The sequence below is a fragment of the Carcharodon carcharias genome, chromosome 11, assembly GCF_017639515.1.
Source record: "Carcharodon carcharias isolate sCarCar2 chromosome 11, sCarCar2.pri, whole genome shotgun sequence".
NCBI classification, from domain to species: domain Eukaryota; kingdom Metazoa; phylum Chordata; class Chondrichthyes; order Lamniformes; family Lamnidae; genus Carcharodon; species Carcharodon carcharias.
Genome location: NC_054477.1, coordinates 97638112 through 97652390, shown reverse-complemented (window position 1 = coordinate 97652390; position 14279 = coordinate 97638112). Strand labels below are relative to the sequence as shown.

Sequence of the window (14279 nt, the reverse complement as noted above, 5' to 3'; positions counted from 1 at the left end):
AAATTTAGAATGTAGTTGAATCATGTGTTTTTTTATATAGTAGAGCCCAGTGATCTATTGAGGAGCCACGCTCATAGAGAGTATGGTCAGAAAATAAGGGGATGGGTGGTATTTAATGGAGGTGATGGTGGTCTTGCCCGCCGGCTGGAGAGCTGGCAAGAGCCCCACGTCACCTCCACTCAGGAAGGGCCGCTGAATTAAGTACCAAACAAGCACTTAAGTGAACAACAGCAGGCATTCTCCAGGATCAAGAACTCCAGGGGCAGAAATCTGCACCCCCACCTCCTCTGCCAAGAGCTGCATGCCAGTCACAGACCATCAGCTGTGCATTGCTTGGCAGCACCAGTGGGGAAGTGATGGCTCCATTGGCAAAGCATCCACCTGAGTCCCAGGATCGTCAAGGGACCCAGGCCACAGGTGTGTGATGGTGGGGTGGACTAATGGGGGAGGGAGAAGAGGGGTTGGCATCAAGGGCCGAAGTAGCTCTCAGCAGGCCTCACTTTCCCCAATGTTGGGGGTCTCGATTAGGCACTGTGTGGCTATGAACAAGGGACTTCCCTGGAAACCTGCAAGCAGCCCAACATGGTTTGCTTTCCGGACTTCCAGTGGGGCAACTGCCCCACCTGCTGCTAGCGGGATGAGACCTTTATGTGGGCATCAGTTGTTGATGGGTGAGAAGTCATCTATGAGCCTTCCCATCCTAGACTTAAACAAGGTAGAGGTGGGAAAGTGGCAGAGCCCCCACCCACCATCTTACCGTCCAACACCTGTCCCCCCCCAACACCAAACTCACCCCAGGGGAGGGCATTAATTTCTGCCTTATATTTTGTAATGCTATATCTGACCCACGCTCTCTTTCAGCATGGATTCCTTCCTGGCATTATGCATGAGCTGAACATTATTTCCATGAATTCAAAGGTGTTAATTAATTGGGCACTGCTGCATATAATCATTTTTACTGATTCTAGGTGTTTTGGCTTATTTGCCCATTATTGTTTAGGTTTGCACTATATATGTTTCAAAATTCTCCAAGGCGTTTTAACTCATTATGCTCAAAACTAATGAAGAGCATAAGAACTAGGAGCAGGAATAAGCCATATGGCCCATCAAGCCAGCTCTGTCATTCACAAAGATCATGGGTAAATTTCTGCCTAAAATTCACATTCCCACCCAACACCAGATCGCTTGATTCCCTTATTTCCTGAAAAACTATCACACTCACTGATAGATTCTATGACTGAGCATCCAAAGCCCTCTGGTATAGATTATTTCAAATCCTCTGAGTGAAGACATTTCTCCTCATTTCAATCTTGAGACTGAGGGGCCAGATTTTATCCTTAGTGGTGAACAAATGGCACCAGCTCTTTGTGAAACTTGCACTTTTCCACAGACTTTTTATGGATTTTGGACTCGAGCTTACTGTAAATTGGGCAGTCAAAATGTTATCTACAGGGCATCTGGCACCTGGGTGAACAGGGCAAACTCCTCAACCAATCAGATTGAAGAATTGTTAATAAGCAGCACAGAGACTGAACCCAGAAGCATCGGTTAGGATATTTAATTTAATGTCAAATCAGTACAGAAAGCAAGACAAAGGGACGTAAAGAAAGATTGGACTGAGAGAGAGAGGTAAAAAAAGACAGAAAAATAAAGTTTTCAAAATTCTATTTGTTTTTCATTTCAAAAATTCTGGCAATAATTAAAATTTTAAGGAATCTAAAATTGTACAAGTTAATTTTCGGCATGAGGTTCTTTGGCAGTAATTAAGACTTATTAAGCTATTAAAATTTTACTCACACTGGAATGGAAATGCCCTAACTTGTTCTGGTCAGTTTAGTGGGGATCTGTCACCTCAGTATAACAACCTCACGCCATCCCATTGTTTCAATGACAAGTGTCTCAAAATGATACCAGTAAGGCGCAGCTTTTGGAGGAGAGTGACAACTTACTAATTTCCGCATTTCACTGTGCATGTGTGGTCATCAGAAGTTGCTGTCTGATTTATACTGCAACAACAGTGAGCTGTGTTAGCTTCATATTATTTCTGCAGCTCAATCTGACCCATTGTGTGTGTGTACCATTTAAAAGAAAGTTATTTACGGGCATTCAGCTCTCTAAAGGCCACCAATAGATGTAAAGTCTCAGGCCTTTAATTTCTTTCCATTTCATTTTCTAAGCCATAGACCATTAATTCAGTTTTAATCGTGACCATTCTAGTTGCAAATTCATTTCCTGCAATACCAAAACCTTTACTCCCACCCAAAATACCATCTGTTTTAATCTAACTTGCCAGTTTTTCTTTAAATGATAGGCAGGAGAACAACATTCCGTGGCTGAGTTCTGGTCATCACTTTAATTGTTCAATTAACAATGCAAATATGTTATATATGTCATGTACCAAACTGGATTTATGTTGTATGTAGACTCTGTTGTCCATATAGTGTTGTATATGGTGCATTTGGTACATTGGACAATGCAGGGCATAGTATGGGGATGACCTTCGTACAGCTGGCTTTGTTAGTTTATATTGTTACAAAAGCAAAATACTGCGGAAGCTGGTAACCTGAAATAAAAACAGCAAATGCTGGAAATATTCAGCAGGTCTGACAGTATCTGTGCAAAGAGAAACAGAGTTAACATTTCCAATTGATGCTGCCAGATCCACTGAGTATATCCAGAATGTTCTTTTTTTATATTAGATTATACTGCAGTTGGTTGAAGTTGGTATGAGGAGTAGAATTGAGAATGTGTTTTGAACAGTGTGTTTTATCGGTCTTTCATTTCAATTTTAAAATGTAGTTTTGGTAATTTCGGAAGTCTGCATGTAAAGTGGTTACCTTTATCAGATTAAGGTGTACAAAAATATTTCATCTGCTAGCCTTAAAACTCGGAGAGGAGTCTGTTACATGCAGTCTGGTTACTTAATTTACCATTTTTGGCTGTCTTCACTCACAAAGCCTACATTTATTTCTTTTAGTTTTACATTCTATGAGAGTAAGCATAAGATAATCTCTAAAAACAAGGTCAAAGTTCAGTTTATCCAATCAATACTTTGATTTTTGTTTCTAATTCTCATGAAGTGTATAACATTCTATATTATAATTGCATCTGGCTAAAAGATTCAGATGAAGTATTAATTTACTTCAGAGAAACATCATGATGGGAAATGAAAGGGTTGACTTCACTGTGCACATGGACTTTAGGAAAGCCTTTGACAAGACACCACCTAGGAGATTATGAGAAAAGAGTAAGGGAATTAAATTTGGATAACAACTTGGATTAAAAGTTGGTTGCAAGGGAGAAATGAGAACAGGAGTTAAGGGCAGTTTTTCAGAGTGGTTAGAAGTGGACAGTGATCCACAGGATCCAGCTCTGGAACCACTTCTATATCATTGAATTAAAAATAGGCCTAGAATAATTGATATAGAAACTTACAGATATTTCGCAATAGGACAAGGTTAGTGATTGAGACCGAAACTGTGCCAACATTCAAAGTTAGGTTGCATAGGTGGATAAAGCAAAAGGGTTTGAAAGGATAAGGGAACAGGACGGATTAATATGATTATAGATTAATAGGATTATTACAGCACAGAAGGAACCCATTCAGCCCCTCAAGTCCACGTTGGCTCTCTGTAAGAGCAATTCACCTGGTACCACTCCCCTGCCTTTCCCCCATAACCCTATAAATTAAACCTTTTCAGCTAATGATCCAATTCCCTTTTGAATTCATGATTGAATCTGCCACCACCACACTCTCTAGTAGTGGATTCCAAACCCTAACCACTCACTACATAAAAAGGTTTTTCCTCATGTTGCCATGGCATATTTTACCAAACACCTTAAATCTATGTCTTCTGGTTCTCAATCTTTCCACCAATGGGAACAGTTTCTCCCTATCCACACTGTCCAGACCCCTTATGATTTTGAATACCTCTGTTAAATCTCCTCTCAATCTTTTCAAAGGAGAACAGTCCCAGTGTCTCCAATCTACCTGCGTAACCAAAGTTCCTCGCACCTAGAACCATTCTCATGAATCTTTTCTGCACCCTCTCTAATGCCCTAAACTGTGGTGCCGAACCAGTGTTTTATACAGGTTCACCATAACTTCTTTGCTTTTGTACTCTGTGCCCCTATATGTAAAGCCCGTGATCCTGTATGCTTTGTAAATCATACTGTCAATCTCCCTGTGCCATCTTCAATGATTTATGCACATATATACCCAAGATCCCTCTGCTCCTGCATCCCCTTTAGAATTATAATCTTTATTTTAAATTGTGTTTCCATGTTCATCCTTCTAAAATGAATCACATCACACTTTTTTCTGCATTAAATTTCATCTGCTACTTGCCTGCCCACTCCATCAACTTGTCAATGTCCTTTTGAAGTTTAACACTATCCTCCTCACAGTTTACAACACTTCCAAGTTTCATGCCATGGACACATAAGTCTAGGTCATTAATACAGATCAGAAAGAGTAGAGGTCCTAACACTGAAACCTGGGAACTCCACTTCCACTCCACCTTCCTTTTTTTAAATTCAGTTATGGAATGTGGGCATCGTTGGCTAGGCCAGCATTTATTGCCTATCCCTAATTGCCCTTAAGGTGGTGGGGAGCTGCCTTCTTGAACCGCTGCAGTCCCTGTGGTGTAAGTACACCCACAGTGCTGTTAGGGAGGGAGTTCCAGGATTTTGACCCAGTGACAGTACACCATATCAACAGTATTATCTTTATCTACCCTATCTGTTGCCTCATCAAAAAACTCTAGCAAGTTAGTTAAACAGTTTGTTAAAAGTTAGTTTGCCCTCAACAAATCTGTGCTGGTTTTCCTTAATTAACCTGCATTTGCCCAAGTGACTGTTAATTTTGTTCGGAATCATCATGTCTAAAATCTTTTCCACCACATATATTAAACTGCCTTGCCTGTAGTTGCTGGATTTATCCTTACACCATTTTTTGAACAAGGGTGTAACATTTGCAATTCTCTAGTTTTCTAGCACCGCTCCTGTACCGAAGGAGGATTAGAAAATTATGGCTAGAACTTCTGCAGTTTCCACCCACCTGGTCCTGGTGCCTCATCAACTTTAAGTACAGTCAGCCTATCTAATATATCCTCCTTCCCAATATTAAACCCATCAACTTTCTGAACTATCTCCTCTTTCATCATGACCTGGGCAGCACCTTCTCCCTTGGTGAAGACATATGCAAAGTATTTATTTGATACTATCCATGTCGCTTGTCTCCATGTGTAAATCTCCATTTAGGTCTATAATTGACCCCATTCCTCCTTTCACCACCCTTTTCCTATTTATATGCCGATGGAAGACCTTTAGATTCCCTTTTATGTTAGCTGCAAGTCTCTGCTCATACTCTCTCTTTGCCTCTCTTATTTGCTTTTCCAATTCCCCTCTGAACCTTTTATATTGAGCCTGATTCTCAATAGTATTATCCACCTGACATGTGTTATAAGTACACATTTTCTGCTTCATCTTACCCTCTGTTTCTTTCCACATCTAGGGAGCTCTGGATTTATTTGTTCTATCTCCCTGGTGGGAATGTGCCTTGACAGTACCCAAACTATCTCTTCTTTAAAGGCGGCCCATTGTTCAGTTCCAGCTTTGCCTGGCAATCTTTAATTCCAAATTACCTGGACCTGATCTGTTCTCACCTCATTGAAGTTGGCCATTCCGCAGTTAATTAATCTTACTCTGGATTGCTCCTTGTCCTTTTCCATAGCCAACCTGAACCTTCTGATACTATGATCACTATCCCCTAAATGTTCCCCTGTTGACACTTGATCCACTTGTCCCACTCCATTCCCAAGAACCAGGTTTATCAGTGACTCTTTTCTTATTGGACTGGAAACATGCTGATGTGGAAAATTCTCCTGAACACACTCTAGGAACTCTTGCCCCTCTTTACCCTTTACACTGCTACCATCCCAGTCTATAATTGGATAATGAAAGTCCCTCATTATAACTGCTCTATAATTCTTGCACTTCTCTATAATGTTCTTGACCCTTCTGGGACATCTCTCTCCACCACTCCTCAATTAATACTGCCATCCCTCCTCCTTTCCTTCCTTCCCTATCTTTTCTGAATACTTTAGATCCAGGAATATTTAAACCTAGTTCTGCCCTTTATTTGAGCCAGGTCTGTGTTATCCCTGCAACATTATTTTTCCACATGGCTACTGCAGCTCGTCAACCTTATTTGTCACATTCTGCACATTCACATACATGTACTGCAATCCTCTTACTCTGACCTCACCTAAAACCATACTATTTCCTATTCTGGTGCTATCTCCCAATTCTCTGTGCACCTTTATGTTCCTCTCTAGTATTACCTCCTAGTTCTCACACCCCTACCATGTTAGTTTAAACCATTCCCAATGGCACCAGCAAATTGCGCCATAAGGAATTTGGGGTCTCGTCTCTATTTAGGTGCAAGCCATTCTGCCTGTACAAGTCTCATCTCCCTTAGAACAATGTCTTGGGAATCTAAAGCCCTCCTTCCTGCACCATCTCTCAGCCATGCATTTATCTGCTTTATCCTTCTAATTCTCTACTAACTTGCACATGGTGCTGGGAGTAATTCAGAGATTACTAATTTGAGGTCTTGCTTGCTAGCTTTATACCCAACTCCCTAAATTATGACTGCAGGACCACATCGCTCTTTCTATCTAGGTCGTTGGTATTCTTGTGGACCATGACTACTGGTTGTTCACCTTTTTCCCTCAGGGCTGCTGCAGCAATTCAGTGACATAATTGACCCTGGCACTAGGGAGGTAACATACCACATCTAGCCACAGAAACGCATGTCTGTTCCCCCAACTATCAAATCTTCTATCACTATTGCTTTTCTAGTCTTCTTTGTGCCCCCTGTATAGCTGAACCAGCTTTGGTGACATGGACTGGGCTCTGGCTGCACTTTCCAGATGAATCATCACTTTCATCAGTCCTCAGCACTGAAAACTGGTTGAAGAGTGAGATGCACTCAGAGGATTCCTGCAGTACCTGCCTGTTCCATCTTGACTGCCTGGCGGTTACCCATTCCCTCCTCCCTGAATACCCTTAAGATTAGAACTATTTACTCACACGTTGGAGAAATGCAGACATGGCTGATTGGGTTAAGTGGTCTTTTTTGCTGTATTTCTATACAATCACAGAATCATAGAGTAGGATTTTCTGTGCCCACCCGCTGTCGGGATCTTCCAGTCCCGCCGCAAGTCAACGGACTTCTGGCTGGGGCCCATATTCAGCAATGCTTCCCTCGAAGTGCTGCCCAATGCAGTGGAGGCCGGGAGGGGCGTCCTCTACTCCGAGGATGGAAGAAGAGGTTGAGCCGTCAGACCAACCCTGCATGCGAGGAAGTCTCCAAGATGGGCGGTGCACAGGGCCTCCAGCAGGGGACTGCTCTGCAGTGCAGGAAAAGGGTGAATGACCTCATCCGCTCCACCAGGGTAAGTGAACCCTCAACTGCTCACACTCACTGAGTGGTACAGGGAACATGGACCTCAATAGAAAGGGCTTCATCCATGTGGCCCATGCATAAAAGAGCTACTCAATGTAATAAGCTGATGCCTCATAGCTCCACCTCAGACCATCTAATCTGCAGATGAAGAGGCCTCTATGGGTCCCCATCCCTTCCATACAGAGAGCTCAGATGCTGTCTGGGATGGGGGTGGGGGGGTGGAGGGGGGGAAGGAGGTTAGACGTTGAGACAACCAGCAAGCACTGCTAATGACATGCCTCTGTGAGCAGTAACCTTTTATCTGCATGTACTCACTGCTCTGGAGGGTGCTGCCCCAGAACCCTTGTGGACACCCTGCAGTGCATCAATCACATAGCACCCAACCCAGTGGGACATTTGTATGACTGGAAGAAGAGAAAGATACATGAAACCCGGTTGCTCTCAATCCCATTTTCTGTCCTTGCGCAGGAAAAGTTGAGACACAACAGGAGAGAGAGAGAGAGAAGACCAGAGGGGTCCGGCCTGACCTCAAGAACCTCACTGAGTTTGAGGAGCGGGCAGCCCAGCTGGCAGGGGAGGAACTGGACCAAGCCTGCGGAGATGGAGTGGTCAGTAGGCAGCCTCCACCCAGTAAGGATCCATGCATAATGTAGTCACATAGAAACTCAGGGTTATGCGACCTTCCATGTTGGAGGCAGCTTACCCAGTTACTCACTCTCTTCTCTCTGTCTTACAGGTGCCAGCAGGAAGAGGGCAATGGAAGAAGAAAAAGTCCTGTACAGCAGTTCATCCAGCCCACAGAAGAAAGAAAGTGTACCTGTAGAGGCATCACAGCAGTCCACCAGCACAGAGACACACACCTCGGTGGGTACTAGATGTACTTCAGGCAGGGTCTCACATTCTGGTGGTCATCGCATGGATACGTGTTCACAGCAGGAGGAGGCAGCAAGCTCACTGGCACCCAGATGACCCAACTCCCATGCAGTATCTCAAGATCTCAACCACGAGGATCTTCATCGTTGCTAGCAGCTTGGTTTTTGTAACTTTTGATGTCCAGCCCAATACCTTTACCCCTCCATGACCCACGCTCTACCCTGCATAACCATTGACCCCAGGTGTAGCATTTGACCTCTCCACGGTTATCCTTCAACTCCCCCATCAGCCTCTGTCCCATGAAAGTCAATGTCCACGTCCCCTATCTTCCCGAGGAGCCCACTTCCATGACAGTAGACCTGTTCCCCCTCATTCTGCTGACCCACAGAATCCACTTCTCCTTCCATATCTCCTCCAACAAACCTCAGTGCCCCTTCACCCATCGTCGCTGAACCCTCATCCTCCCACTCTCCCAGCTCCCACTGCCCCCTGTAACACTTGCCATCCCCTCCCAACCCCAAATTCCCTCAGCATACACTTCAAGACTCATCAGCTGACAACACAGACCCTCCGTCTGAACTCTTTTCCCATCTTGCCCCCCTCTATGCCCATTCACACCTGCACAATCCCCACAGCACCTCTCTCTTTCCCTTACCACCCCCAAACTCTCCACCTCCACCCCTGCCCCCACCTCCCCAGGTCACCACACTCACCCCACCTCTTCATTCCTCTCTTCCTCATCTAATTCATCACGCAGTACAGACCATCACTGCCCAACAGTACTTCATGCAGCCATCCACCGGCAGCTTGAAGATCCACCTCCTGGAAGAAACTGCAGCTTGAAGATCCACACGGTTGATGCTCCACCCACCCACTGCTGTACGAGGCTCCATGGTCGCTGGAGGCTTCCATCTTCCGATCTCCATGGGCTGTCCAAGACCTTCTTCCAGGTTAAGTCCCAACATGTGCATGCCACATTGGTCCGGACTTGTTCTGGACTGACGTGAAATCCTGCTGACAGTGCAGATGATTGGACAGGCGGGGAGAATTCTGGTCAAGTCTTCATCTGCCTCCCATTAACGGAATGCAAAATGGTTTCAGGCCAGCCTCTGGCGGGAATGGCGACCTGCCATGATGGGTGGGGGCGCTTGTTCACGCCGTAATTTCATGCTGGTGGGAAATAGATTTTTCAGCTCCTGCTGCATTGTTCCCCCCGCCCCCCCCAACTGCCATTAAACCTGCCATGGGGGAGACTGGAAAATTCCGTCATAGAATCTGGTTAGACTCCACCTGGAGTGCTGAGTTCAGCTTTGGACACCTCGGGGAAATGTAGATTGGCCTTGGAGGGCATAGAGCAGACTTTCTCCAGAAAGATACTGGGACTTAGGGTTAAATTGTGAAGATAGGTTACAAAACTTGGCTAATATTCCTGATTAAAGCATTTCAAATGTTACAAAGATTCTTCAATAGGGTAGATATATAGAAACCATTTTCTCTGAAGGAAGAATCATGAAGAAGCACTTCTTCACACATAGGACAGTAGAAATCTGGAATTCTGTCCCCCAAAATGCTGTGGATGCTGGGAGAGCTGGAGCATTCGAGACTGAGATTGATAAATTTGTGTTATGTAAAGTGTTCTTAAGGGGTAAGGAACAAAGGTGGATGAATGGACCGAGCTACAGATCAGCTGTGACCTAAATGGATGATGAAACAGATTTCAGGAATTGAATGGCCTACCCCTGTTCCTATCTCCAATGTTCCAATAAATTTGGTTGGTTTTTGGCAGGTCAAATGCAGAATTGTATTTTTGCCTGTGGTTCTGACTTATTATGGTCTTGCTCATGAGTAGTCAGCAGGCTGCAATACAGTATTTAGCTCCTAAAATGAAAAAGTAACGTTTGAAGTAGCGTGTCTATCAAAAGCCACTGCTTTATTATCCCCTCTGGGAAAGTCCACTATTGATAGATACATCCTGAGAAGAACTAACAGCTAACTCTAGAAGTGTGTTTCTGCAGATTAGTAGTTTCTTATAGGTTCTTGGAATTCCTAGCTCCTGACTTTATGAAGAGGCCACATTATAAAAGTAAAATATATCCAAGAGGCAATGTCTTATTTTCTTTGTTTCTCCATAATATTTACAAAATTGTTTTGCATTTGTGATACCAAACTGGAAACCTAAACTGGCCCAATCATGGGCTTTTCATGGATAATTTGAATTAAAATTACTTCACCTTCTAAAAAATCAAAAGATTCTACACACATTGCTGAAGTCACAATAACAAAGGTAACTATTTTGTTAGTTTCTGCTGCAAAATAAATTGAATTTCTTATAGTTGGTCCATGTTTGTTTATGTTCCAGGCAGCCACTCATCATTTTTTGTAACCTATCACAATTTCATTGCTAATCATTTCATTTATTTTGACCAGCCTTTGGCATTGATCACACTAAGCTTTGCTCCATTGTGTGAAAAGCCTTTTCTCTAGTGCTGCTACTCGTTTGTTTTGTTATTGTCACAATTCCCAAGGCAAACTCAGCATAGTAACAGCTAAATTTAAAGAATTAACCTTTGTTGCAAAGGTTTGAACTGTTACAATCTCAGGCTTCTGCTGTACAGATGAACTTTATGTTCCTTGCAAGAGATTGTTTTAATTAAACCTTTTATCTGACTATAATACATTCATTTTCTTAGAACTGCACCCACTTTTTTTTTGCCCTATGACTCGATTTTGGGCTAGAAGGCTGATTGAATGAGGTACTGATCCAAATCCTCCACCTCCCAGATGCCGTTCTTTCCACTCCCAAACTGGACCAGATTTTTTTAGGAATATACCATCTCCTTTCATTCTGCCTCTGTTACCTTATTGATGAGCTGAAGGATGAAATCAGCCCTTTCATAGGTAATTGCATTCATTTCCACAGCCCCACAGATAGAAGAGGTCAGCATATAGGCTGTTGTATGTATCTGGAACAATGTCTGCACTTCCATTTGTGGCACCAGCTTCTCAGCAAACATTTTTATCAAACCACAGTTCTCGTTAGTGCATATTGTTCATGTTTCTACAAAAGTTTTATCCTGCAAGTTGTCCATTTTATCTGCCATTTGTGCCCACAGGAGTAAGGTGATCAGATTTACTGCATAAAATATTTTGAATGTCCTTTATAATGCAGACACTCCGTCTGGGACAATGCTCGAAAAATCACATACTAGCTTCTTACAGACTTGCTATTCACCACATTATGTGGCTTTCTTGCCAAATCTTAAAGTGATGCATAATTGGTTGAGCCAGGCAATGCTATCACCCTCATTCTGCACACCATGGGGTATAAGTTCACTACTATCGCCTGTTGTGTGCTACCACCAATTTTATTTCTCACTGAGTTCAAAAGAAAAGAAAGTTGGGTGGAGTGTAAAATAGACTGCTAATTCATTATTGTCTGATTTACACAACAGCGTAAAATGGATTTTACTTCCTTTCATTTCATTTCATGACTGTCACAATTTTCATTCAATTTATGTTGTATTTTAACAACTTTATAACGAAAATTTTCAGCAGATGTACTAAATCCTTTGCATCATCTTTCAAATTCTAAATGCAAACATAGATCAAAAAATGGCATTAATAATCCATTTCTTCCAAACAAAGCGTGCTTTCTTTCAATTCCATACTAGAAAACCTTATCAGACTAACATCTTGCAGCTTTAAAACACTTGCAAACAAGCACAGTATCCATATCATAGCAATGGAATTAATGCAAAGCAATTCGATTATACTAAACATTATTTTTGTTGCAAACTCAAAGTGAAGGCCGTTGCCCACAATGGTTGAATAGAGTAAAAAAGAAAACAAATTAACATTAGAGAAAAGTAACACATTAATGCTGATCTGTTGTTTTAAATGCCTTGTGAGAGATAGGAAAGTTTAAGGGATGGTGAGGAGTTCCAGAATTTCAGTTCCTGAGAATAGTGAATTAGAGTAGTAGGTGTGCAATGAATTTTAATTCCAGTACAGGAAAGGTATATAGAGAGGAAGATGAACATGTGAGATGCTGTATTTGAGGTAAGAAGAAACAGTGTGGAAAGTTCAGAGGATTACTGAACTGAAAATAGAGAAAATATAGTTATGATTGTGTGACAGAGATTGGAGGTTAGCGGTGAGAGAATTTTCTTTTTTCAACCTAGAGAGATGTAAGAAGAAATGAAAACCATGAGCACAGCTGTGGCTGGGAGGAAGTTGATAATAAGTTGCTTAGAAGATGACAGTGCCAGATGTTGTTAAAATCTTTGGGCATGTTCACAGCAAATTGTTCGAGAGAGAGTTCCAGAGGTGTGTAGCATGAATAACGAGCATTAGTGAAGCAATGATGCCAGGAAGTACTGTTGATTATGAATGAAACCAAACTCATATGCAAGGTTATTCCTTTCAAACTATGTCTTGTAAATCAATAGATATCACTGGATATCTGGTATACAGATAACTTGACATTTGTAACATTATTTGTTCTTACAAATTCTCTTTGAGTTTGTGTGATCAGGAGGCCCAGGATTGAAGTTCTTTATATATTAGACACGATCTTTTGCTTCCAGCAAGGAGCTGTGCTTACAAGAAGCACATTGCTTGAAATCATGCCATTTCCTACAATACCCTCCTCATGATTGCAGCTTCCAGCTTGGGAACATGGGATGACAGAATTGGCTGTCCAAAGTAAACTTTCCTCAAGGTACAGTTTTACGAGGGTTCTCCTTTGTTAATGTTGTAGAATCTTTTGAAAGCGGGGCATGTATTTATAAAATATACCCACCTCTGCAGTTGAGGGTAAATAAATAGAAAATAACCACAGCAAGATATTTTCGATTATCTTTGAAAACTGGAAGGAATTTGCATTTGATCCTTCGCAAAACTTAACAGGTTAGTTGAGCATATAATGTGGGCTCCTATTTTCTTATGCACTTCTCTGACTTTCCTGGTCATGGTTTGGGTATTATAACTGAAGTAAATAAATAACTAGTCATACGTTTAACAACAAGTTTTTTTCTCATTTAAAATGAGTAACTACTGCAATGTACATCTAAAAACTGACTAATATGCGTGGGATTCAATTTAGCCAACCTTCAAGATACCCTTTGAAGAATCACATAAGTACCCCAATAATGGAAAGCACTTTTGCAGCTGAATTTCCTACAAAGACTTTATGGACCCCACAGAAGCAGAACAGCTGCACAGTTAAAATAGCTTCCATTCCCATTGGCCTTTAGTTAAACTAGGTCCTTTATTTAGGCAGCCGGCTGGCTGAGGGACTGACTAAAGCAAAATGATCATTAATATGTGAAAATTGGAGTCCTATAATGTTACTAAGATTCTGATAACTCTTTAACTGCTAGCTAAGGAGACTGACTGCTGCAGCTTGACCCCACTCAGTCACACCTGGCAGGGAAGAACTGAAGGCTCTAAAAAGTAAGCTTATTTCATGCAGCAGAGCGGATCAGGAGGGTTCTTCCAGGTCCTTCAAGGAAAATTTGGCCTTCTGTTGCCTGGCATCTCCCCTCTTCCTATCTGTGATTCCCATTTAATTACTTGACTGCATTGGCTGTGGTGGGGGCAGGGATGGGTCTCAGGGCCATTCAATCTTTGCCTGCTGGTTAGTTGCTTCTATGACCCTTTTGGGTGAGCAGCTGGTCAGTGGGGTGTAAATTAAACAGGGTAATTGAAATAACCCGGGCCCCAAATTGATGACTTGGTTTGGGGAAGGGTGAATTGGGTGCAATGGGCAGCAGCCTTGGGAAAGTATAGGCTCCCAGTTAGGCCTACATGGGGCAATTACACCTCGAAAATTGCAGGGAAAAATTTACTGCCACAATCTGACTCATGCCTTCTGTAAGGTGCCTAACACTGGACAGCTTGATGTCAAACTGATTCCAATGGTATACCCTTTTAC

The 14279-nt window shown here is 42.4% G+C and overlaps 1 protein-coding gene across 3 annotated transcripts in view; it reads left to right on the top strand.

The window, feature by feature from the left end:
* LOC121284441 (progesterone receptor-like) overlaps positions 1-14279 on the top strand; it is a 398041-nt gene that overhangs the window by 302017 nt on the left and 81745 nt on the right. The window contains exon 6 of one of the 3 annotated variants that reach the window (XM_041199908.1): positions 8208-8904. The exons of the other annotated variants lie outside the window; for them this stretch is intronic. Within the exon in view, the coding sequence (XP_041055842.1) occupies positions 8208-8440 (233 nt within the window). The 3' untranslated portion in view covers positions 8441-8904. Of the gene's footprint in view, positions 1-8207; positions 8905-14279 lie in introns of those variants that run through there. 3 annotated transcript variants of the gene reach the window in all.